Genomic DNA, 24,986 nt, shown 5'->3' on the forward strand with positions numbered 1-24,986 from the left:
GGCCGCCCACCACTCCTCATCCTCGTATCGGGGCCGCCGTGCCACCTCGCCCGCGTCCCCGGGTTGATCAGATTCTGGTTGCTGAGGGGCGCGCCGTGCGGGTCAGTCGCAGCGCGCCCCAGCACTGTACTTTGCATAAGATATGCGGGGCGTGGGGCTCCATACGGTTCTAGCGGCTTGTCGCCTGCGCTGTATGCCGGGTGCTCTTTGGGGATCTCCACTTGGGCGCGCGGCTGGGCGCGGTGACAAGGGGTCGAGGGGCGGCGGCACCGAACCACGGTCAGGACGGGGCGGCAGTCTCCCCGGCTCCACCTAGCCACCCGGGATGCTTCGTTAGTACCAGGTAGCGCCGGGGCAGTCCAAGCGGCGACCACCTCTCGAGGCCGTGTTGAACCGTCCCCAGTTGGGCTTCGAGGTGGGTGGGGAACCTCGGTGTCGAAAGCTGAACCACACGACATAATAGCAATTTCGAAATGAAAAAGCACCCGCATCCTGAAACGAGAGCCGAACGAGGTTTTCACAGCTGGTGATGTGCCAACCTCATGAATTATCATTCTACCCCTCGAATTGTCATATCTGGGGCTCTGAGAAGGCGTTGTAGTCCCTTTTACCGTTTCAAAGGGGACAGCTGGAATGGAATCGGAAATGTCCCGCGCTGTGATAAGTGCAGGGACGGTGAGATCCAGACGGAGTTTGAGGACGGAGAGGAGGTGAACCGGGCTACGACTTCGAACGGATGTGTACTGCGTGTGGGATTCGGAAGGTAAGTGGGACGTGTCTGTCGCGGTGGATGAAAGAGTCCACAGAACAAAAAAGTCGTCAAAAGGCGTAAACTGTTTCAATGTGAAAGGCGAGAGCGATGCCGGGATTATCGACGGCCTTGCTGAGGACGGGGTGACTGATGCTCGGTGTGGCGGCGTGGGTTCGATGTGACTGATGGCCGGCGTGACGGCAGGAGTTCGGCGTGACTGATGGCGTGACGGCGTGAGTTTGACGTGACGGATGCTCGGCATGACGGATGCTTTACGTGACAGGGTGAGTTCGGCGTGACGGATGGTCGGCGTGACGGCGCGTGTTCGGCGTGACGGATGTTCGCCGCATCAAAGTGGACAGTGGTGCTGACCTTGGTCTCCTGAACAGCAGCGCTCACGTTTCACCGTCCTGACATACCGTCTAAATACAAGGTGGTTACGTAAAAGAGGAGGTGCTCCTTTCTATACCGAACCCGACAAGGTGTTTCAAGTGTCACATGTTCGGCCACACAAGAGCCTCTTGTCGTAACCAGCCAGCCTGTCGTAAGTGTGCCCTGCCGAAGCGTGCACACCTGAACCAGGGGCCTTTGCGTAGACAGGCTTCACGGGAAGTGGAAAATGTGGTAATGCTGGCAATGGCCAAGTTCCACACTTCGTGAGTCATGTTCGACACTTAAACATGTATTTGGTCTTTCCAACTCTTGGCAACATTGAAGGCTGACACACAGTTTCCTGGCATTGCGTCAGGCCCGTTCCTCCGAGCACACAGCTGTCTCCTGAAGCACGCTCTCCGACACAGACATACACACAGACAGGCAGGCAGGCAGCCGCTCGCCGACGCTGGCCGCCAGCCATCACTCGCAGGACTCAGCGCTCGACGCCTCTGGTGGCGACCGCTGACGTACCAAATCACGGCTCACAGGCCCGGGCGGCCAGCACCGCGGACTGGGCGGGGGCGCGCCCGGCCGACGCCCCGCCGCAGACACGTTTGTCCGGTTCGATCAGGCACCTGTGAGCAGGTGCGCTCGTTTGGTCGGCGGGACTTGTTAACCCAACAGATGGCCTGGTACAAGCTGGGACGGCGTGGCTGCCTTCCCGTGACTAACGTGAGCCGGCCAGTGTTCTAAAAAGGTTTGGTCGGCATGAGTCAATTAAGGTGAATGTGGTGTTTATAGGTACGGCGACAGAGTACTTTGGTAAAACATCGGACCGTAATTACCGATGTGGTCAATAATGCCCCTCCACGGTGATTCACGCTATGGATAAACTTTCGGGTGACGCTTGATGTCATTGGTATCAAAACTGCGACACCGCGCACAGACAGCGGACCCGGCCATTTTACGCGCTCCTTACAGCGATCAAGCCAGTCGCGCCGCACGGCGACTCTAAACACAAATAGTACCTTTTTCTGTTGGACTTCTGTCCCGCCTCTGATTCACCCTGTCCGGTGGCCATCTCCGAAACCGTCCCTGTCATCGCGACGAACAGACGCACAATGGACAACATATAAAACGGTCGACAATGCGATAAAGCTGGGCTAAGTCAGCTGGGCGTTGGAGCGCTGCTCGCGCCGCGCCCGCCGCCACAACACCGTGTATGTGGCTCGGCGAAGCGCGCGCGCGCTATAGCTTTGGCCATCGGACATTGATCTTCGTTGCATGGCAAGGCCACGGTTAGGAGATGCAACGCGGCCAGTGTAGTTGGCATCGTGGGTTACCCGGCTTTGCCTGTGGAGGCCTTGACGTGCCACCCAGTTTTTCTTGAGCGCGCGGCAGCGCGCTGCCTCGTTTTTTGTGCCGCGCGGCGTTGCCGAGGCGCAGTGCGGGTTAGTGCTAACCGGCCAGCGCCGGTGCCGGCGGCAGCGGCCCGGGCTGGCTGATCAGCGACGTGGGCGACGGCTCAGACCAGCACCAGCCGGAACAGTCGCTTCCGAGCTCCTCACGTAGCAGCCAGTCGAGATGGCGACGGGACGGTCGGTCCTCACATGGCAGCTGGCCGAGAGTTCCTCACGTAGTAGCCCGTCAGGAGTTTGGGCGTGGTAGCCGGTCCACAGTCGGTCGTGGCCCCGCGTGAGGCTGGGACGGCCGCGCTGCGGGACGCTAGCGTGGCCATCGCCAGAGCACACGCGGCGCCATCACTTGAGTACACACTGCTTTCGTTGGCCGTAGATGCGGTCCAGCTCCAGCCGGGCGGCGTTGATGACAAACCGACGCTGCTTGGCCACCAGAGTGTCCCTCCATTTGTCCGGCCTGCCGGCGGCCGGTCAGACAGGTCACGGGTGGGCGCTGCCCAGTGTGGCCCACCGACACAAACAGCAGCGCTCTGTTTGCCTGTTGGGGAACGGACACCGCCGGGCTTCACTGTGGCCTAACAGGGAAAAGACGTTAGCGCTCTTTTGATCGATGCACACAATTCTCACTATTAAGTGAGTGTTGCGTGCTTACGGAGCCGGAGCGTAGCGCGATGCGTCCACCATGACTAACTAGACAGATCTTACACTGCACTGGCTGATGGGATCTGATAATGGCCGGCTGGTAGGATCTAACGGTCGGCCGACGGGTGGGATTCAACGGTGAATCTGGTGGCGACCCTGCTGATGATCGACCGTCTGGTTGGACCCGCCAGTGAGGTATGATAGCGGTCCGATCCCAGGTGTCATCTCGATCAGACCTCGAACGACTGGTGGGATCTAACCCTTTGCCGGGTAGTGGGATCAGGCCTCGAACGACTGGTGGGATCTAACCCTCTGCCGGGTGGTGGGATCAGGCCTCGAACGACTGGTGGGATCTAACCCTCTTCCGGGTGGTGGGATCAGGCCTCGAACGACTGGTGGGATCTAACCCTCCGCCGGGTTGTGGGATCAGGCCTCGAACGACTGGTGGGATCCTAACCCTCTGCCGGGTGGTGGGATCAGGCCTCGAACGACTGGTGGGATCTAACCCTCTGCCGGGTTGTGGGATCAGGCCTCGAACGACTGGTGGGATCTAACCCTCTACCGGGTGGTGGGACCAGACCTCGAACGACTGATGGGACTCAACCCTCTGCCGGGCGGTGGGATCAGACCTCGAGCCGATTGGTACGGCCTTCTGGTCAGCCGACAGAACTGGCAAAGTGGCCACCCCGCCTGTCAGGAGATTTACTTACTTGTATGATTTGATGCCCGGCTTGTGCACAAGAAATGCATTGTTCAGGATCATGAAGTCGTAGTCGAGCAGGCACATCGCGTAACCCTGTCGGAAAGGAGATTGCGCTGGGAGCACCAACGGACGAGAGTTGCCGGTGTGCAGTGGGGGAGGGGGGGGAGGACTACGATAACCTCAGCTCTCCTCATCTCTCATCACTCGCTCTTCTTAGCTACCAGCCATTTGGCCCGTGGGTAGAAAACACGTCAAACCAGCTTAATGTGCATTTAAACTGTGGAGAGAGGCGGAGTCGCACGGGCGGCCCCGCCCAGTTTCTTGCCTTGTATATGAAAGCTGCATGCATACAACGAGATGAATGTCAACAAAGAGTCCCGTCTCTAGTGCACGACGTACGACCACCACGGACAGTGCCCCCCCCCCCCCCCCCCCCGGTGACCCGCTCACCGGTTCAAGCTTCAACTCAGGGCGAACCATCTACCCTTCACCAGAAGCGGGGCGTAATGGTGGCAGCGTGACAGCCTCACGAAGCCAGTGCGATATTAACGACACGGAAGACCACGGCTCATTCCAGGTGGGTCTGATTTATTCAGCGTCACGGCACATTCGGCCATCGGTCGAGTGAAGCGGCTTGCCCTAGTGACCGGCGCGGCTCGCGGTGCCCGCACGGGCGTGCCGACAGCAGCTAGATCTGCCAGTCCGCGATCTCCACCAGGCCTCACGTCGCTCGAGGCTGTGTGGACTGGCGCCGGCTGTGACGCCTGAAGACTGCGTTGCGGTCATGGCAGCTGGGATGGAGGGGGGAGGAGGATGGGTTTGATGGCGAGAAACTTTGAGTGAAGCTGGCGTGTCAAACGAACATTGTTGCCGTTATGCACGTCTTTGAATGAAAATGAGAAAGTTATAGTCGACAGAAAAGACTGTGTATGCTTCACAGACTGCGTACCTGCATACCTTGCATTTGACATCCAGAGTGGCATCATGAATCGGTGCCATATGAGTGAATTGTCGGAATATTACCCATTTAAAATACCCGGTACGGAAGCTACATATTGTTTAATAGTGCTATGGATAATGCACATGTCTCGGGGTACCGAGGCTTTCACTTAGTAACAAGGCCAATGGTTACAAAGATCGAAAGCTACTCATAACTGTCTTTAAGTCGTGGGAAGAATGGAGGGTCAGCATAACAATATCAACCAAGTGCCCTGATAAATCAGCATCACACCCGTGCCACGAAAAACTGACAGCTGTAACTGCCATAATCAGCCTGGATTATGTTGCGTGTCTGAAGTCGGCGGTCCTCGTGTGGAACTCGCCCACAGCGTCGCTACGGCGGCCGGTCTAATCCTAGCCCTGCATTGCCGACAGCGCCGCCGACAGAAGCGGTCCAGCCCCACTTCCGGAGATGCCAGCAGCACCGCCGCGGGAGCCGGTCCCGCCCCCAGCCCGGAGTCACCGGCCCAGCGCCGCCGACGGAGCGGTCCAGCCCCACCCCGGCCACGACATCCGCCAGCGGGAGCCAGCCCAGCAGCACCGCCGCGGGAGCCGGTCCAGCCCCAGCCCGGAGTCACCGACAGCGCCGCCGACGGAAGCGGTCCAGCCCCACCCCGGCAGATGCCAGCAGCGCCGCCGCGGGAGCCGGTCCAGCCCCAGTCCGGAGTCACCGACAGTGTTGCCGCCGGCGGTCCCAGCCCGCACAGCGGCCGCGTGATCGATAGATTGGCGCCCGGTGCGGTCACCCTGCAGTGAGAGTGCGCTCGACCCGCCGGAGCAGGCCACGCGCCGGCGGCCACAGAACGGTGCGCAGCCCCGCCGCCACCGCAGGCCAGCTGACGCGGCGGCGGCGGCGGCGGCGCACCGCCCGCGGGCTCGGCGGGAGCCGACGCCGCTGCCGCGCGGGGAGCGAGACAGGCAACGGCAGACGGCGCAGGGTGCGGGTGAGGAGGGAACGGGCGACGGAAAGGCGCGGGGTGAGACAGCGAACGCACGACAGCTTTTTGGTCCTCCCTTGTTTTTTGGTGACGCGCTTGACTGCCAGCCAGTCTTAATCAAGAACAGAGCCGGTTGCAAATAGCCATGGTAGCTGACGCGCCATTGGACACACACACACACACACACACACACACACACACACACATATATATATATATATATATATATATATACATATATATATATATATATATATATATATCGTGTAATTGCCGGTATTGTTGCCTTTGGGGGGGGGGGGGGCGGGAGGGAGGCCGGCAGCGGCGACAGCGCGGTACGGGGGTCAGGCGGGGAACGGAAGACGCCACGGCGTGGGCTGAGGCAGGAGAACGGACAACGGCACGAAGCGAGGGAGACGGAGAACGGAGGATGACGCGGCGGGGGACAGACGGCGGCGCGGCGCGAGGTTGTGGCGGGGGCGGTGGATGACGCGTTGGAGACAAATGATGGCGCGGCGCGCAGCATCCGGCTACCTTTGATCGGTCAAAAGAGGCGAGAGCTTACTGCATGTATTTCCGAGTCCACCGCACCGCAATCAAAGCACGACACTGGCTGTGTGCTAAGGACCGGTGATCACGTTATCAGTCATTCGATTATCCAATTCGATAGATAACTGCAATCCACAGCCTCAATGAGTCTCACTGCTGAAAGATCGTGGTCGTAACGTACGATTCTACGATACCAGTCTTTGGCCTCGTAGTGGTTCGCTTGTGTAATTGCCGTACTCTTGCATCTCGCCAGTAATTGAGGTCTTGCCGCCGTCCTTTTCAAGGGTGGTTATAGACAATAGCCAGGAGATGTACCAATACATACAACAGGTCTAGATTTAAAACCGATAGTCAGAGCCAGCGGCACCGGGCGCAAGGACCGAACTCCACCAACAAAGCCTACAAGTCGATCATATTACGGCCTGCTTACCTACTTACACACGCCCGTGCTGCTCGGATGTTGGCGAAATGGACAGACTAGTCTTGCTGAGACCATTTGTGCAAAGCGGAATTCAACACACTGACCGCACCATGCAGCCGAAGGTGTCACATTGTATGCTTAAAGGAGCGGAACAATGCGATATTTTTAACAGGACCACGCGATGACATGGAACGAACGACTTCTAAACGTCCATAATTGTTGTTGGAGCGCGTAATCATTTCTAGACGATGTTGCCAGCCGCACGCAGTTCTTAACCACTCACTTAGTGGTGTGGCATGCCACAGATAGTGACGTTCCTTATTCGCGGATGTTATGACAGAGGACACCCGCAAGTCATGACACGCGGGAAGTGCCTCTGTGATGGGTTGGTGTAAGCAAACCGTGAATAGCTGCCAATACCGCATCCGCCGACAAGGCGAGCTGAGGTGTGTCGCCCATCCCAAGGACCTGCTGGCAGTGAACGAGTTCGAATAGGTGTGTCGGTGGCCGCACAACCTTTCATCAGTATAAGCAATTTTCCATTTTTCATTGAAAGGCGCCGACTCTGGAGGCTTTGGCAGGCATGCTTCTCCCAGCGTTCCTTGCCAGTGTCCACAGTCCCATGCATGTTAATGTTTGTTTGTTATCGTGGAGCAGGATTTGCAGAAACAGAGTGGCCGCACGGATTGTCCGCGTAAATAGGATATTGTGAGCGTGCGCCGGGAAGGAAATGAGGCGGCGAGGGAGCGTCACGCGGCGTCCGTGTCCGGGAGAGGCGCGTCCCTCGCCGGTCACCGAGAGAGGCACGTCCCTCGCCGGTTACCAGGAGAGGCACGTCCCTCGCTGGCCACCAGGAGAAGCGCGTCCCTCATCGGCCACTAGGAGGGGCGCGTCCCTCGCTGGTCACCAGGAGAGGCGCGTTCCTCGCCCGTCACCAGGAGAGGCACGTCCCTCGCTGGCCACCGGGAGAGGTACGCCCTTCGCCAGCCACCAGGAGAGGCGCGTCCCTCGCTGCCCACCAGGAGAGACGCAGCCCTCGCTGGCCATCAGGAGAAGCGCGTCCCTCACCGGCCATTTGGAGGGGCGCGTCCCTCGCTGGTCACCAGGAGGGGCGCGTTCCTCCCCAGCCGCCAGGAGAGGCACGTCCCTCGCTGGCCGCCGAGAGGCGCGGTCAGCGTACGCGGCCCTAGGGTCCGCATCTGCCTCAAAATGCACTCAGCTGTGACATGACTGCCCGCTCTCCAAGGTCAGACACAAACGCGATCACCAGGGATCAACGCAGAGATTAGCCGCCGCCGCGGGAGCCTCCGTCCCAGAACGCGGGGAGGAGCTAATGCACAAGATCTCGTTGCCAAGGTCACGGAACGCACCGCCGCGGCGCGGCGCGGCCGGCTCATACCGGTCAGTGACTATCTCGGCGCGCGGGTCTGACGCACCACAGGTGCCTGGTGCGTGACGCACCCTCCTGGAGCACGACGCCCAGCAGCCCGCGCCTCGGACCCGTGAGCTGTGCTGAGACGCATCGCCGCCGCCGGCGCGTTTGGTCGATGACGCGCGAGTACATACGTGGAAGTGCCGGATGCAACTGTGACAGGGACCGCACCAGACCAGGGCTCACACCCACCGCGCTCACCCGCCCACCGTCCGCCGTTCTGTTTTGTTTGCCCGTCTGCGGCATGGTTCCGTTCGTGCCTGTTTTCTTTGTCTGCCTTCTGCTTCTCTCAGTATGCTGCCCTTGTTTAGTCGGAAGTTATTGGAGTTCGTTCATAGCGGAAGTGACGTGGAGACGAAACTAACACCGGGATCAGCAGCCCAGGTCTCCATGGTATAGCACTGGAAGCGCGGGGATCTCGCTGCATTGACTTGCGGTTTTGGCCTGCTCCGATTAAAAGGACTTGTCCCACTTATTACTGTGAACAGTGGTTCCCTTTTTCACATCGCTTCACCTATTCTTTGTTAGAGCGTAAGCGCAACATAGAGCTGTACGCTATTTCATGACCTGATTCCCCAACAAGACTTTGAAATAACATAGACCAAATATTTATATGCTGGAATATCTACTGCTCCAGACTTGTTTGCCAAGCATAGTTTGTTGCAAAGGCTCTAGGCCCACCGCACCAGGAGTTATTATAGTTCAACGTGGATGATATCGGTTCGAAGTTTCAGTCAAGCTGATCCACAGGGGTTTGCGCGTCATGTACAATGTACGCAGACCACAGAGACGGCGCGGCAGGGCCGTACCGGCATCTCGGCCAGCTGAGGAACGCCCGCATGGGGCGGTCCTATACGCAATACTAATGTTCGCAGCCCTCCCATACGTTGATCAGATGGCCGCCGCTTTACCGGTTGATCTACGGGAACAAGGACAGCTGGATTGACAGACCACCGGAAAGAGCAGCTGATCGGAGAAAATTCTAGCATACCGTGCCACCGGGCAACGGAGCCACTCAAATCATGACCTAGACAGTCTACCCGCGGCTTAAATATTATCGTATACTGCGGTTCAATTTTGTCGTACCTTTGCGTGGACTATTGGAGATGAGACCCATAGCAGTCCCAAGCGCAGGAGCTTTCGAATGTTTGTAAAGGAAGGGAATACACGTTGCTTTTTGTTTGGTTTGTATGCCATACCACGTATAGCTTATTGTAAGCGCTTTCAAAGTTGGTACTAGCTTGCCCACGTGACACTAGTGTTACCACACCACCGTCGTTTGTGCAGATTTGCAGAACAGGGACCACGCTTGAGACCAATGACTCACAGGAAAAATGCGGGCGACCGCAACACCACAAACACTTCAAAGTTCTAGACTCCAATAACGGGTTTTCCAAGATACGTCACATACACTACATATGATAAGTAGGGCCTAATACAAATATCGGCAGCACTAGATGCGCTGCCAAGACAAGATTTATGTCCTTGACACAAATTTTGTTACACCAAGGAAGGTCCTGGCAAAAAATTACCTGAAAAGTATCTATCTCAGACAAACTGCTTGTGTATACGTGAAGCCGTCTCCTATTTGGGAGGGCAGAAGGCAGTTCTAATATATCTGGCCGATGTAATGGTTGTTTCATAATAGGATCTGACCTTCATTCCGCCACCGGCCAATATCCATCCACCGGCATCCCCAGTAATCTCCACCCAGCGCTAGGAGCGTGAGACGCGTGACGCGTCGACACTCACCTGTCCCATCTTATCCATCTTGCCCTCCCACGTCAGTCGTTCGTCATATCCTGGCTCGTCGTTGGTGCATATGTAGATCGGCTCCCACTTATCGAACGGCGCGTGCCGTTTGCCGACGTGAAACACGTCCAGCTGCTTGGTCTCCTTGGAGAAGGTCCACTCCTTGGCCTTGGGGATGGTGTGGCAGCTTGCACACATGCGCTTGTGGAAGGGCACCGCGGAGCCGTTCTTCAGCATGGCCGTCAGGTGGTCCTTGTAGTGCGGCGGGGACATGGTCTCGTTCACCTCGAAGATGCTCAGGACGAACACCTTCGGCCGCGGCTGGCAGAGCACCTTCTCGTTCCGCCACACCATGGCCAAGAACTGCTCCACCAGGTGGGCGCTCGGGTACAGCTCGACGTCGGACGGCAGCACAAAGTGTGTCATCACCGTCTCGCGCGCCACGTTGCGCGCCACGTTCACTGGGTACGTCAGGCGCTTGGCCTTGCGGAAGGACACGGTGCCGCGCCAGGGGGGCGGCCGCGAACAATCCTGGCGTCGCGACAACACTTCGTCCGCGTCCGTTACGTTCACTGGCACCTTGTCCACGTCGTAGATAACGTGGAACGACACGAGCTCAGCCACGAGCGGGTCCCCGCACTGGCGCAGGAACGCCACCGCCTCCACCGACGGCAGGAAGTCGTCGCCGGGCGCGTACAGGCCGAACGACACCGGACCGCGCCAGCGCCGCACCAACGGCTCCAAATTGTCGACGAACGTGAAGTCACCGTGCGTCGTGTACGTCACCGACTCGTCGCAGTTGAAGCGTCGGTCGCCGGGCACGAAGTTGTACATGACCCAGAAGCGGGTGCCGCGCATGGCGCTGTAGGCGCGCGGAGGAGCGCTGCGGCAGCGCTGCAGGCCGTGTAGCGCACAGTCGGGCGCCGGCTCGGCCGAGGCGTTGGCGGCCGGCGGCCGCGGCGTGGTGTCCGGCTCGGGCGCCGCGCCGGTGGTCGGCGCCGCCTGCCGCGGCCCGTCGCGACCGTCCGGCACTGTCGCCGGGGTGGGCGGCAGCAGCGCGGCCGCCGCCACCGGCCGCTGCAGCTCGGTGGGCGAGTGCTGCATGTACCACACGCTGCAGATCAGCAGCAGGCCGGCGTTCAGCACCAACGACAGCCGGAACACAGCGTAACTGGGCAGCCGCATGGTCAGTGCTCGGGGTCAGCCGTTCGCGTCGGAGCCGGAGCCTCCAGGCGCTGCTCGGGGCCGAGCCCGACTGAGGGCCACCCGCCGCCGGCTACCTGAAGGCAGCACACACAGCTCAGCACAGCTGTCGGATCAGCGCTGGCGTGCTGGCGCAACCGGCAGCACAGCAGCACAGCACATTTGACAAAGGCACAACAGCAGCACGTACGCTCTGTTGACGTGACGACAAATACATGGATTGAGCTTAACCAAAATTATTTTGGGGTTAACTACGTGGACTTTGCGTGGTCGTGTCAAACGTGAGCTGGGCGAGAGGTGGGCACATCGTGGTGATAATGTCACTAGATTTAGTTCACGGTGTTGCGGCAGAATACTAGGCACAGGCGTGGCGACAGTTCAGGAGTTTGTGATTTGCCGGGGATGATGACTGCTCTTAAGGGGAATAATCCACATTTGAAGATATTGAAGTAAGCGCCAGATGTGGCTAAATGAGCTCACTTGTAACTATTACTTACTTTTAAGTGGAAAAGACTGCTCTAGACAACACAACCTTTCTGGTGAATATAGCTCTTAATGAGCAATTATTTGACTATGTCACCGTACGTTGGACAGCATTGATTGAGAGTCAATTAACGGTCGTTACTTGTGGAAATCGTGCTCACGAACACCAGATACCAACGAATCGGCAATCCTATATTGATTTGCCTCCATCGCTGCATAGCTAACAGAATAACAGAATTCAAATGGCATTATCATGGCGTCATGGCGCCTGGGTGTCCTTGAAATAGTTTCCCCGAAATAGTCTGTACATCCAGTGAGTCCCCCTTTGTAGGCTTCGGTTGGGTCATACACATGCGGCACACTCGTTTTACTCGACGCGCAAGGATGTGCCTCGGTGTGACAGACGCGGGGACCGGTTGTCTGCAGAACACGTGCTCGCCTCATGCCGGCGCCTTGAGACGGGAAGGCGACGATCTTTTCCTCCAGCGCCTCTTCATCGGCTAATCAGTCGAGACCCATGTTCTTAACTTGGGGGCATACTCGCATTTCTAGCACCCATTTACGTTAACATCATTTTACTCACCCCTCAGTGTAAGTGTACCAGTGATACTGCCTGTTATTAATTGACGCACTTATCGCGGGACGCCGCAGATGTGGATAACCGCCATCGAGCGGGCGTAAAATGGCCCCGATGCCGACGCGCCCTAAAACAACAAATCACCGCCACCACAGCTTTGCGGACGTATAGTTAAAAAACTACAGGGGTTTAGGTCTTAAGTACCCAACAATCGTGGAACTGTGAAATGCACCGAATGATATTCAAGATAGGTTTTTCGATGCTAAACCCCATATACATATGGAACAATCCATTTAACACGTCACGTCAATGACACTATGACAATATCATTTGAATGCGGCATACAGGCCAAATCTGCTAGAAGGGCGCGCATTTGTACGGATCTGTGCGGTATCATAATTTGTACGGATCTGTGCGGTATCATAATTTGTATGGATTTTTCACATTCTACGCGATTTCTCTCGCGACCCATTTGATGCACAACATTAGCAATTGCTGCGACACGACCTCCCATCCATTCACCTATTGCTTCATCATACGGACAGATGTGATGGAGCAATAGGGATTGGCGGGTTTTCCTCTCGCGGCGCGTAAGGAATGTGATGATCGTCCAGCAGCCTGCAGGGTGCTTTAAGCATAATGGGCAGATGCCAGATGTGACCAAAACATAAATTTGCCATCCTGGTGATATTTCGCGATGAGTGACAGAAAACCCTTCACTGCACACTTGTTGATAAGTCCTGGGTTCACCGCTGCCTTACTAAGGATGGACACCATCTCTGAAGGGCTTTGGGAGGCCACCCTGACTCACAGCCAACCACGCCGATATCTTCCGAGGAAATATGGATTCTGGGCAAAACTTGTCCTTGTTTAGCATCTTCTCATTACCTGAAGTGTGTTAACCAACATCTCGAGGTGCTGCACAATGGCCAAATTAAAAAAATAATACACGATGAGCAGTGCTTCAGCTCATTACCTATTTCCGAAAATTAGAGAACGGCATATCCAACCTGCTTTGATTGGTCGTGAAAATACAATGACCGTTCGCATGTCTGCAGCCTTGAGCCCTCCATGACTTACCGATGGGAAGGAGATGTAATTAATGACATAACCACAGGCGCGATTTTCCATGACACTTCCAATTGTACAGTAATAGTCATGCATTGATTTCTTACAGCCACGCGCGTAAAAGGTTTGTCTCATTTTCAGCTCTCACACGTAACAACTTGATTTTTTACTGTAGTTGATAGCAATATGCTTATTAGACTTGTTTGCTACACCTGATTTCTGCTAACCGTCGCCCGGATAGGGGTCGATGCGACCCCTGAGAATTTCTGAGGATACCTCACCGGCGTGACGTTCGCCGGCGTCCAAATTTTCTGTAGGCTATGGGGCATTCATTGCGCGTATTGTGACAGCCAAAAATGTGTTCCTGGCTGTTCTGGTTTTGGGGTAGCGATGCTTTCTTTTTGGAAAACTGCGCGGCGATCCACGGCCGGCGCGGGCGGTGGGCGGCAACTGACGATGCCGCGGAACGCCCGCAACGGGCCGACATTAAGCACGCACTCGGCTGGGGGTCAAATTAACCTCCCGAAGGTTTTTCGAGAATTATTTCCGAAAGCATGACGTGCGCCAAACTTTGCATGGCTGTAGAGAATTGAATAGCAGATCTATCGATGTAAGAATATTAGATGCATCTTGTTAGGTTGTTGACCCATGGCAGGTCAAATTCAGGCCATGGCTGTCAGCGAAGGACATTTGTAGCGAATTGTTCAATCCGATGCAACAACGAAGTGTTAGATGAAGTCGTACACATCTGAGGTAGTTTCTTAGACTACAAACCACTTGAGACACCAGGCACTTGGGACACCAATCTGGATTTTGACTTTATCTGACCTTATTTGACCCCAAGGTCATGACCCAGGAACCTCAAATTTTGGCACAGGTAAATTGCAGTTGAATTCACGTAAAGGCCAATTTACCCAGTGTATCCTGCCCCCTCCCCAGCCCCCCCCCCCCCAGCCCACCCGAACGAAGGGTATTCAACTGGCCACCCTGATACGTGTTAACGGAGCCATCATATACATATACCCAAAACACATACATATACCCAATATACATACACCCAAAACACATCAAACTGGGCACCATTGTACTCAGAATTGGGCAAGAAACACATCTGTGTTGGTTTTGTTTTGTTGTAAAGCAAGCTATCTTACATATGACCCCGTAAAGTAGAAAAGTCTGATTTTCCTGAAAATTTGGCCTTTCAACTGGCGCAATGAGATCAGTCAACCTAGCCACATAAAGCATTTTATTAATTGCGAGATCACGTGGAGACCAATCCCTTGGTTTGCTTCCGCAAAGCTTCATCTTTTTTAGGTCGAAAACGGCAGAGGACGCATCGGTCCCCTGCCAGCCGCGTGATAAAAAACGCCAATCAGGGCGAAGGTTAAGGGACGGGTTTGTAAAAGGTGAACCACTTTCCTATAGGTCAGTGGGACAGACGAGCGAGAGGAGGCCGGCCCAAGATGGACGGGACCTTTTCGCTGCGGTTAGAGGAAATCCGCAGTCTTGCGGACGACATTATTATCCTGACTCGTACCCAACCCACCCGTTTCTCATTCTTAATCAGTTGTACTCACTCGTTACCCACTTAAGAATTTGTTTTCGCAGACTGCATGCTTAGATTGTTCCAGTAAAGCTATAAATTACGGAAGAGCTTCAGGAAACTCACATCAGCTAGCTCCTGTGCTGATTATTGCAAAGTTAGATGAAGCCAATTATGAGTAAACCAATTGCACTCAGTAATATCGTGAAAGTCTTGAAATATCTGCCCCGTATTGCAACGTCCAGCACATGCTCGTATCAATACACGAAACAATGTCCCCGGAATCTGCATCCTGTCTTACGTTGCGCATTCTACATGACCAACCATGGGTTTACCTCTTCCGTGAAGTCCTCTAGCTTGCGGCTCAGGAAAAGTTTACCAGCCATATGTGGATGATTTTCGCAGCCTGCGCGCTGCCAGACTGGGCTAAGAAGCGTATCGACGTGCCAACTTGCTACCGGAGTCCACACTTACCGGCTGCACGTTTACCGGTTGTAGCCTTCGGCATGACGGACGGAAGGTCAGTAATGCCATTACTTTCGATTTCATTCGCAGGATTCGGAGTTTAACTCCCTTAAGTCCCACTTCTTAGCATTTTGTAAATCATCAGGGCCAACAGTTTTCGAAGTGAAGGAGCAGCTGTTCCCCCCCCCCGCCCCATCCGCACCTTATGGACTCAGGGCCGCCACCCGACATACAACTTTCCGACATTCCCCAATCCCTCTATTAGCCCAGTGTTGTCCTTCCAACGCCACAGCCCCAGGTGACCGGCCTTTGTCGGCCGGAGAGTCACTTTCTCCTTCCCGCTCACCTGAGGTTAGCTGGCCCAGTCAGCGCCGCTCCCCCGCAGCTGCTCCGTCATGGTGGCACACTGGACACACAGCCGCCGCCGAGCCCTCTCCCCGGGCTCCGCACGCGGGGACCCTGCCCCGACCGCTCCCACGGCCCAACTCAAGGCTGCGCGCGGATCTGCAACTGCACGCCGTAAGGCGTCCGTTTCCTGCGCTAGTGACATCTAGCGGCGAAAGTGTAACCAATGGTTGATTGAAAGCCGTATCACCGTTTGGTCGTTTGGCCGACTTCCGCCAACTCCAAACAAAATGAGCATGCTCTCTACAGAGCATGCGCTATACAAAAGCCCATTCGTAAAGGGACAAATTACAGTCTATATTTATGGCTGTCACGTTAAGAAAGCCTGCCATAGTTTACTGCAGGTGAAATGCTTGCTATTATATGTTGGAGCGAGGAAACCACTCGATTTTATGCCTTAATGACTAATATTTCGCTGCAGCATCACATTTTCAGCGGTTACAGACATGCGATGCATTTATGTACAGGAGTCTGCGACAAAATATCGTCTGGCATCAACACTCCCAGTGAGGACTAAGGTTTCTTAACGGCAATTCAAAGGCAGGGTTATGCGAGGTTGAGTCTTTAAAACGCCCCAACGATATTAGTAAGCCTTCCGCAGTGCTCCGATATCATCGTTACACATGATACGACACTTGAAAATCGTCGAAACTGAACACCCTGAAAGGTCATGCCATGACCTCAGGTGACCTTACCTGCTTTTTCAGCCGACACGTCTGCCGTGATTTAGAAACACATTCCATCGATTAAAAAGCCCATACAAGATGGGTCGCAATGTCTTAGCGAGATTGAAATGATTTTATCAGTAGGCCGACTTCACTTTGTTGAGGAAACTAGTCGAAACACGCTGTGGACGTGACCCAATTTATTTGAAATGAAATCAAAACGAAATAAATACGTTTTAAAGTAAAAACAAATAGCCGAACGCTTCTTTCGCACTTTCGTCGATTTCGTTATCGCATATCAGCTGCCTTTAGACAGTATTATCTCGTGGATAATCCAAAAATTACGCGCAGCGCGCGGAAATTAGTCAAAGAGCTCTTTTGGTTGAAAGGGAATATTCCACATTAATATTGGGTTTTGAACTGAGAGCCACCCGGAAGACCTTTCGGTGCAATTCACGATCCGCCCCTTCTTCAGATCTAAGCCCCTCTAGGTTCTGAACAACAAGTCCGCGAGAATGGGAAAAGCATGTCGGGGAGAGTATTTCAAAGTCTCTTTAGCAATCATAGGGTCATATTAATGCCATTCAAATCCTACATTCTATAAGCCATGCGGCGATCAAGGCCACTACAAAAATTGCTTATTGCGCCGTTCATATCCGGCATTCGTGAGAGCGATTTCCAGGTATAACGGCCGTCAATTGGATCTAAATCAATGTTGTGCAAGGTACGATGACGTAATTTAACACGCCCCCTGGTGGCCGGTTGGCTACACTTCGCTTGGGTTAAGGGAGGGGGTCAATTTGCTCACAGGGTGTGTTGACCTGTACGTGAACTCACTTTTTAATTTCTAAATAAAAGATCACATTTGAAGTTCCTAGGTCATGTCCTTCGGGTCAGATAAGGTCAAACAAAGGTTAAATTCCAGATTCAAAAGATCCCTAGAACATAAGCAACTGTTCTAAGTAAAATTTTACACGCTCCATCAAGGCCAGTGACCTTGTTTGACCTTTTAAAGACCATGATGACCAAGATGATATAAGACCGCTTTGAGCTTTGCATCTAGATAAACGACAAATATTACGATAGGCAGTACGTTTCTAAAAACGAAATGGTAGCCTGGGTCATTTTAGGTCAGTGACGTATTCTGACCTCTAAGAAGTCCATGGAAGGTGTATAATGCGGTTCCTGCTATCAATACATTCTAAATGAGCAACAGAAGCCAGCCCATACAGCAAACCCGAGAGAAATAAAACAGGTTGGTTTTGACATTGGTCTGATCTTCATACCTGAGCCTAGGTCAATGCTACTTGTTTATTCAATTGTTGTGTTGCCTAAGAAAGTATCTCAGAGATGTATGGCCTCGTCAAACACTCCGCTGTCTGATCGGATTGAACGATTCCCTGGAACGTGCCTTCGCCAAAATTATGGTCTGACTTTGACCTGCCATAGATCAGCGACCTTACAAGGTACATCTCAATTTTTGGTGTTAGACAATTTGTTATTCAAAGGTTTACACCTATGCAAAATTTGGCCCGGCTGGGCTGCGCCGCTCGGAAACCATTCCGGGAGAACCTTTGGGGAGGGAGCAATTTCCCCCCCCCCCCCACCCACCCGAGCGCGTGTTAACTACGGCAAATTGGGGAGCATATCTACTTAACAGGGAATTGTGCCGTCTAGAGCAATCCTGTCCACTTAAATAGCATACCAACATTTATAAGTGAGCTCGTTTCATGATATCTGATGCTTGCTTCAGCATCTTCAAGTGTGAAACGTTCCTTTTAAGTGGTTCGTTTTGAAGACTTTCTTTCGAAGACACGGTTTTTGAAGATTGCTTTCGAAGCCGCTTTTTGAGCGAAGCACGTAAACTTTAAGCTGCTGCGTGGCTGATATTAAGACTCTATATGCGCTTTGAAGGAAGCATTCTCTCACACGATTTATGTTGAATGCCCTGCTGGCGCGTTGAGCAGTCACTGGGCTTTGGTTTTGAGCGTTGCTCTTTAGATGCGTTGGTCACGTGCAACCGGGTGATCCAGCGTTCCGCTGCGCTATTGCAAGTTTTGGTAGGATTGCAATAAAGTACGCATGTCTTTTACATGACTTATACAAGGTTTTGAGCTTGCAAGATCGATGGCGACAATTTCTGCACTCTTTAGTGCCTTGTGGAATCCTAAACCGGCATAACAACAACCTTGTAACAATTTTACTTCTGTTCTTTGAGGCGGTCTTGATATTTCCAATGCGGTTTTGGACTACTACATGATTCTGCGCGGGCTCAGTTAGCCACTATTCGTGATTCCAATGTCCCGCAACACTTTTCAACCAGTTTTGGTCTCTGGTGATATTGCAACACTGTAAAATTTCTGACAATCATCATTGTGTTCCTGGATTCCCCTGTGATAACTGAAGACAATAACTCACACTTGTTCATTCAGCCTGGTGTGGTTGCGAGAATATTCACTCAACATAGATCTGCACCCCGTGCTCTCCTCAAAACGAGATAGGGGAGAGTGGGGAGATCCGAGACGGGGGTAAATTGGCATGCCTCAATTTCACCCATTCTCGGCGAGAGCGAACACCTGTATTCGACATAGTCCACACAAATGCGATTTGCTTCTCGTCATAAAATGTCGCCTACTCCTTTTCCGTGCAGATGTGCTGGGTATTGGGGCTAAGTGTACAAAGAAGCGTCCTTCGTGGTTGTTTTTAAGTCGCCTTGTACCGTTTTGGTATGCTGAATAATGAAATTCTGGATACATTATTCCGTGTATGATTAATTATTGATTTGGAACAAAATGCTGTCTTGTTTTGTTGCGATTGTTGAATTTGCTGGGTTTTATTTTGCACAAATATCCAAGGGAGATGACCGAGGACAGGTGAGACGTGCTGACTCAGTTCTCCCCATGGGTCCCGACGCTCCTAACATGTGAATTCATGCAGGCTGCTCTTCGTAATTTGTAGAAAGAGCCTGGATTTGGTTTTGTCTGTGCGCTATTTGGTGCTTAAGCAGCAAGTGAAAAGATGGCTGCCTGACCTCATACAGTGCATTATGTCCGATCGGTGATGATTGAATCGGTGGTGATCGGATCGGTGATGATCGGATAGGTGATGATCGGATCGTTTATGAAAGGATCGGTGATGATCGGATCGGTTATGATCGGATCGGTGATGATCGGATCGGTGGCGATCGGATCGGTGATGATCGAATCGCTGATGATCGGTAATGGAGATTGAACAGTATGTTTTTTTGTTCTCAAGACCAACTGTACAGAAAGACCCGCGTACGTCCCGAAATCAGCTGTTACGTGTCTAATAATGCACCCCGTAATTTTTTACATGAACTTTGCGTAAACGATTGTGAGGCTAACGAAATTACAAATCTGATATTTATGAACTGGTGCATATCGACAGGAGTTGTTAGACCACGTGACTGCGGTGCCTCGCATTATGTTTTTTATTACGCATCGTCATGTGGAATGTCCCGCTTTCTTTATCTAGCTCCATTTTTATAGCCACTTATAATGACCTTAAGTCACCTTGCCTGGTGAAGACTATCAAAAGTCTAGACCAAATCCAAACTTCTACGCATATTGCTTTTATTATCAATGGACGTACTAAAAATACTTGCGTTCTCTGGACCCGCGTAATGATTGAACATTTCTTTTCTAATGCGTCTCACCCGGCGCTGGACCGTCCCGCGGCCTGTAACCAACCCCATTTGGAACTTAAAACTGACCGCCAGCACGTGATCATACACGGTCACGCTGCATGGCTAACCCGTTGGACCCTCGACCCCTCATTAAAATGGGTTAGCGTGCGGCCATTCACAACGTACCCGGGTCAAAAAGGGTGCAGTAGTAGTGTGTGTTTTATCGCGTAGCACTTATGTCGTTATCCTAGGCACCTCCCCAACTCACTCGCTCCAGTCGTGCTAGCATATTGTATGCACAACACTATCCCACATGCACACATTTTCCAGGGCACCAGCGGAGGCTAATGGCCATTGAGCCGCCCAGCAGAGCTTGGTGGGAGAAAGGGATAGCAGCCCTCGGGGAGTGTCCCGAGTCGTCGGCCGCAGGTAAGACGACTCGGGGAAGGTCAGCGGCTCAAAGGGAGCACAGGGTACAAACAACAGCGCATCTGGTCAGTCGGGAGCTGGGACCCAACTGACCCCTTCCCCGCGTCGGGGCCTTGACCCCGGCTCGGCCTGAACCAGAGTCTGCCGCTGATTGGCCAGAGGCAGGGGTCACGTGGCCCGCACGACCGTCCACAGCGCAGGTCGTAGCGGCCCGGGTGCGACGAACGGCGCGATGCACGGCGAATGGCGTGGGCACGTCGCCTACAGTAGCACCATGGGTGCCACACCATACTCGGGTATAACATCGTGTGTAAGTCTTTGCGATGGCAGTAATGTCGAAACACTCCAGTCAGCAGAATATTTTGTTGTTGCACTAATACCATAGAAGCGTCGTTGGTGTAGCCACGTTCCGGAGATCTAACCTAACCTAACCTTTCCTAACCTAACCTGACATAACCTAACCTAACCTAACCTAACCTAACCTAACCTAACCTAACATTGACTAACAGAGGCAGAGGTAACGCAGGGTTTGTCTCGAGCGGCATTATCAGAGCCACAACAGCTACACAGCTACAAATAACCCAAAAGTTATATACTTCCTGTTCAAATAGTATTACTTATGCTGGCAGCCAACTGATCGAGATTGGCTTAATTGGTTACATTAATTATGTATTCCACCACTGACGTGGTGGAATACATCAGGAAACTAAACGCCAATGGTTGCATCAGGAAACTAAACGCCAATGGTTGCAGACAAAGGGGTAGTCAGTAATAGGTTTAACCTTTTATTCTTATATATATATATATATATATATATATATAAGAATAAAAGGTTAGACCTATTACTGACCACCCCTTTGTCTGCAACCATTGGCGTTTAGTTTCCTGATGTTTAAATGGTAACACATCTTCAATAGATAAAACGCTTCCCCAGATTCAGTAATGCAACGGAGTTTTAAGGAAGCAAGCTTCTTTAGTAAGACAATGACTCCGAAAGTCACGGGATGGGGGAGGGAGGCACCTCATCGGTATAACGGAACCGCATGGCACCTCTCCACTGACAGATCGTACTGCAACCCTTTGGCGAGTGGGGTCTCTGCGGGGTCAAAGGAGCTGGCCGTCATCAAGCTGTAAGGCCCTCAATGCCCTGTTTAGCTGCGGAAAAAGTTGCATCCTATGATCCCCTGTTCATTGTGAAGTTCAAATACAGAGCGGTACTTCTCAGCGTGGCGCTTGCCTATGGAACTCGGGTTATATTGAGCAGCAATGGGCGAACGCATCTAGCCTATCGAACTGTTCACTTGTTCTCAATCCCATAATGCCACTTTCAGTTCGGACTACCCTCAAATTTGATCCCCACTTGCAAGTTGTTTCCAGTTTGACCCATGCAATCCAAGCCATAATAAACACGCCACCTTTTGGCACATACTGCGTCACCAATCGCTGAATGCCTGTATTTGCCAACACGCTACCCAGTAGTTGTCTGTATCACGGTAACACAGCAAGACACATTTTATGAAGAGAAGCCACTGGCATTACCAGCCTGACATCAAAGGGAACTAATTCATTCGACGCTTTTAACGAACAGCAGGGGGTTGATGATTGCTCTCTTCCCACCTCCGCACGCTTCCTTGCACAGGCACAGGAGATGGGCACAAACATTGCGCTGTGGTGTGCCATGGGTGGGCAGCTGGTCGGTTTGCCTGTGATGTGAAACGTGGAAGCATATATTTCTTTTGGGACCACTTTGGGAACACAACAACATATCTCATCTTCTTGGTAATTAGCGCCTAGTGCTGTCTAACCGGAGTTGTTTTCTGGTGACACTTTTCTGCCATGCTGCACGAGACCATTGTCTCGAAGGGCACGGTTCGCTGCGTTAAACGGGGCACAATTTTCACTCTGAACGTAGTAGCCAATATATACGCAAATGACTGATGCCAAGCGTTTGAACAAAAGCAAGAAATTAAGATAGATCCTCACCCAAAGCACGTAACAGGCACACATGTACGAACAAAATTGAATGGTGTCTTGCTAGGCATGATCATGGGGCATGGCGAGTTGGTACACAAAAGGATCACACACAAGAGACGGACAACCAGGCAATTACATACCCTCGATAAACCAAGACAGAGCATGACATCACATCGCCCAGCACTACACCGCGATCCAGAGAGAGTCCGGCACCTGCCGGCACATCGCCGGGGTCATCTCAGGTCAGATGGTCTAGGTCACGCTCTGCCGTTCAGTCCCTGTCCACTAGATTGGGGATGACAACGGCCACGCAACGCAAGGTACCACGAATCACAGCTGGGCGTGGCGGTCAGCGTGCTTATATTGAAACATTGGTTTAGATAAGCATGACCGCCTCAAAGTTCATCACGGGCGTAGTGCAAACAATATAAAGCTATTGCCTGCCACGCTACGGGTGGATTATGGACTACGCGCGGGCGCAAAGTGACCAGCAGGCAGCGTGTGTTAGACTCAGTCTTTAACCCACGCGGGAACGGCTCACAAATTATGGGATTCGATTCAGCTCATGACTCATAGCAGTTCCTATTTTCTGTTCAACTCAGCTCTAGGCTAGCACGTTCTGTTTGGCACCTACGACCCAGCTCCATTAGTTATATGGCGTAGTATGCAGACCAGACTGCACTAAACCTGACAGACGGTAGCCTGCACTTGCCAAGTACTAGCCAAGCGCATTCGCACGTAGGTAAGCACATCTTCACTAGCTTACTGTAAATATATTGGATGGGTTGAATGAGTGTGTTGTTGTGACAACAGACAATGCAGAATGTGATCATCCGTTGTATTTTGTAAGTAGCAGATAATATTTCACTGATTTTAGCGTAGGAAATAGGAATGCAGGATGTCTGTACCAAGTTGGTATTCTCTGGTTTCTGGCTGAGATTTCGAAAACTTTAGCTTAGGTTCAACAAGATTATGTTTGCTGCTTAGAAATTGTCATAATAAACTTTGTGCTGATTTTGCAAAAAGCTGAACATTTCATACTGTATGCTGTTCCTTTTGAACACTCTGAAATGGTATGTTTATTTGTCTGCGGCGTACTTTGCTCCCTGATATTACCATTTTAATTTGAGTCATTTGGTTCCCCGACACGGCCATCGGTTAAAATGATCAGCTCACGATTCAGTAATGATATTTACGAGGAGTGTGATCCAGCTCCTGGCTCAAAGCGGCAATTTTCAAACGAGCCGACTTAGCTAGGACCCGTTTGTTGGCGTTTTTATGGGGGTAGGTTGAGTCATTTTCGCTGTTCTGGCCGCCTCCTCCCAACTTATTTTGCGAACACACGCCCCTGTGCTCGTAACTTCCTCAGTTGAGAGGCAGGCGATGACTTGCGGATCTGTTTGGGCCGATCGACATGGCGGTGACTCGCGCCTGTTCGTAGTGGGCCTACCCACCCGTAGCGGGGCAGGCAAATTTTTAGATTATTTGCACTTCGACCGTGGTGTATTTTAGGCAGTCATGCTTGACTACACTAAGGTTTTAATATACGCTGTCAACCGCCTACCGACAAGGATCACCAGGTCACATGGTACATCAAACCAGGGGCAGGAACCACACCAGCACACAATTGTTGGGCACTGGGTATCCACTGGACTGGGCGTGATGAATGACCGCTTGCGCGTGGTAGGATGGTGGAATGGTGGGATGGTGGTCTACAATGCTCAGCTCAGTAGGACAAGTTGGTCGTATGACCGCACGGGCACTTGCTACGATGGATATATTCTTGATTGGATTCGAATAAAAGAATATGATGCAAGCAGCAGTGAAACAGACAGGAAATCGTCCATATCGATGTGGGTAACAACGTGAAAATGGACAATGAAGAGGATTCGAGCGGGATCAAAACAAAAGCAACGATTCGTCCAGCAAGAAGGAAAGCAACAGAACAAAGGGCGATGCCCTTCATGCGTGACTGATACTGCTCCCCGTCCCGTGGGAAACATAAATGGCACACGACAAGCACGATCCCAGCTTCGACAGTTACTCCCCAAGCGAAATCGTTTCATGTCATAGTCCGTTGTCGAAGGAGCCCCACTCGCTGCTGAACTTGGAGTCCTGACGACTCATCTTCTGCTGGCACGCCTCCAGGTAGCTGTCCTGCACCCGGTACATGCCCGAGTTGGCCTGGAACATGAGCGTCTCCAGGATGCGCTCGTTCTTGATGGCCTTGCTGGGCAGCACGATCTTGATGAGCTCCTGCGGGGAGATGCGGTACAGCTTGAGGTCGCGCGTGAGGCGCTCCATGGTGCACTTGAACTCGATGCGCGCGTCCTGGCGCGCCGAAGACTTGCCGCGCACCTTGTGCTTGGTCCACGCCAGCATCACCTCGAACTTGTGGATCTCGGGCGTCTCCAGGTGACGCGACATGATCATCTGCACCATCGACTCGGACAGGCCCAGGAAGTCGCTCGACTGGAACACCTGCAGACGGGGAGCGTCAGGCTCGGTCCGTACTTGATCATGGCAGCGATGTAACTGCAGACATTTT

General features: G+C 52.8%; 1 protein-coding gene and 1 long non-coding RNA gene across 2 annotated transcripts; both read right to left on the reverse strand.

Annotated features, from left to right (window-relative positions):
- Positions 1-1,411: 1,411 nt before the first annotated feature.
- Positions 1,412-10,927, reverse strand: LOC119108077 (beta-1,4-glucuronyltransferase 1). The gene is made up of 3 exons (XM_037231659.1): positions 9,981-10,927; positions 3,897-3,982; positions 1,412-3,001 (listed from the first exon to the last, which is right to left on the reverse strand). Exons 1-3 carry the CDS (start codon positions 10,836-10,838, stop codon positions 2,887-2,889), a joined length of 1,059 nt encoding a protein of 352 aa, XP_037087554.1. The 5' UTR covers positions 10,839-10,927; the 3' UTR covers positions 1,412-2,886.
- A 75-nt stretch (positions 10,928-11,002) lies between these two features.
- On the reverse strand, positions 11,003-16,678 carry LOC119112476 (uncharacterized). Its single transcript, XR_005095723.1, has 3 exons — positions 16,420-16,678; positions 15,666-15,829; positions 11,003-11,260 (listed from the first exon to the last, which is right to left on the reverse strand). It is a non-coding gene; the product is annotated as an uncharacterized LOC119112476 (long non-coding RNA).
- Positions 16,679-24,986: the final 8,308 nt, after the last annotated feature.

Source organism: Pollicipes pollicipes, unplaced genomic scaffold (assembly GCF_011947565.3).
Source record: "Pollicipes pollicipes isolate AB1234 unplaced genomic scaffold, Ppol_2.1 Scaffold_2555;HRSCAF=2994_pilon_pilon_pilon, whole genome shotgun sequence".
NCBI lineage: Eukaryota > Metazoa > Arthropoda > Thecostraca > Pollicipedomorpha > Pollicipedidae > Pollicipes > Pollicipes pollicipes.

Bases quoted from the DNA above. Each gene is read 5' to 3' on its own strand.
- LOC119108077 (XM_037231659.1), bottom strand. From the start codon at position 10,838: ATGCGCGGCACCCGCTTCTGGGTCATGTACAACTTCGTGCCCGGCGAC. The intron at 3,983-9,980 runs GTGAGTGTCGAC...CCTTTCCGACAG, and splicing joins AGATGGATAAGATGGGACAG to GGTTACGCGATGTGCCTGCT. The intron at 3,002-3,896 runs GTAAGTAAATCT...GGCCGCCGGCAG, and splicing joins CCGGGCATCAAATCATACAA to GCCGGACAAATGGAGGGACA.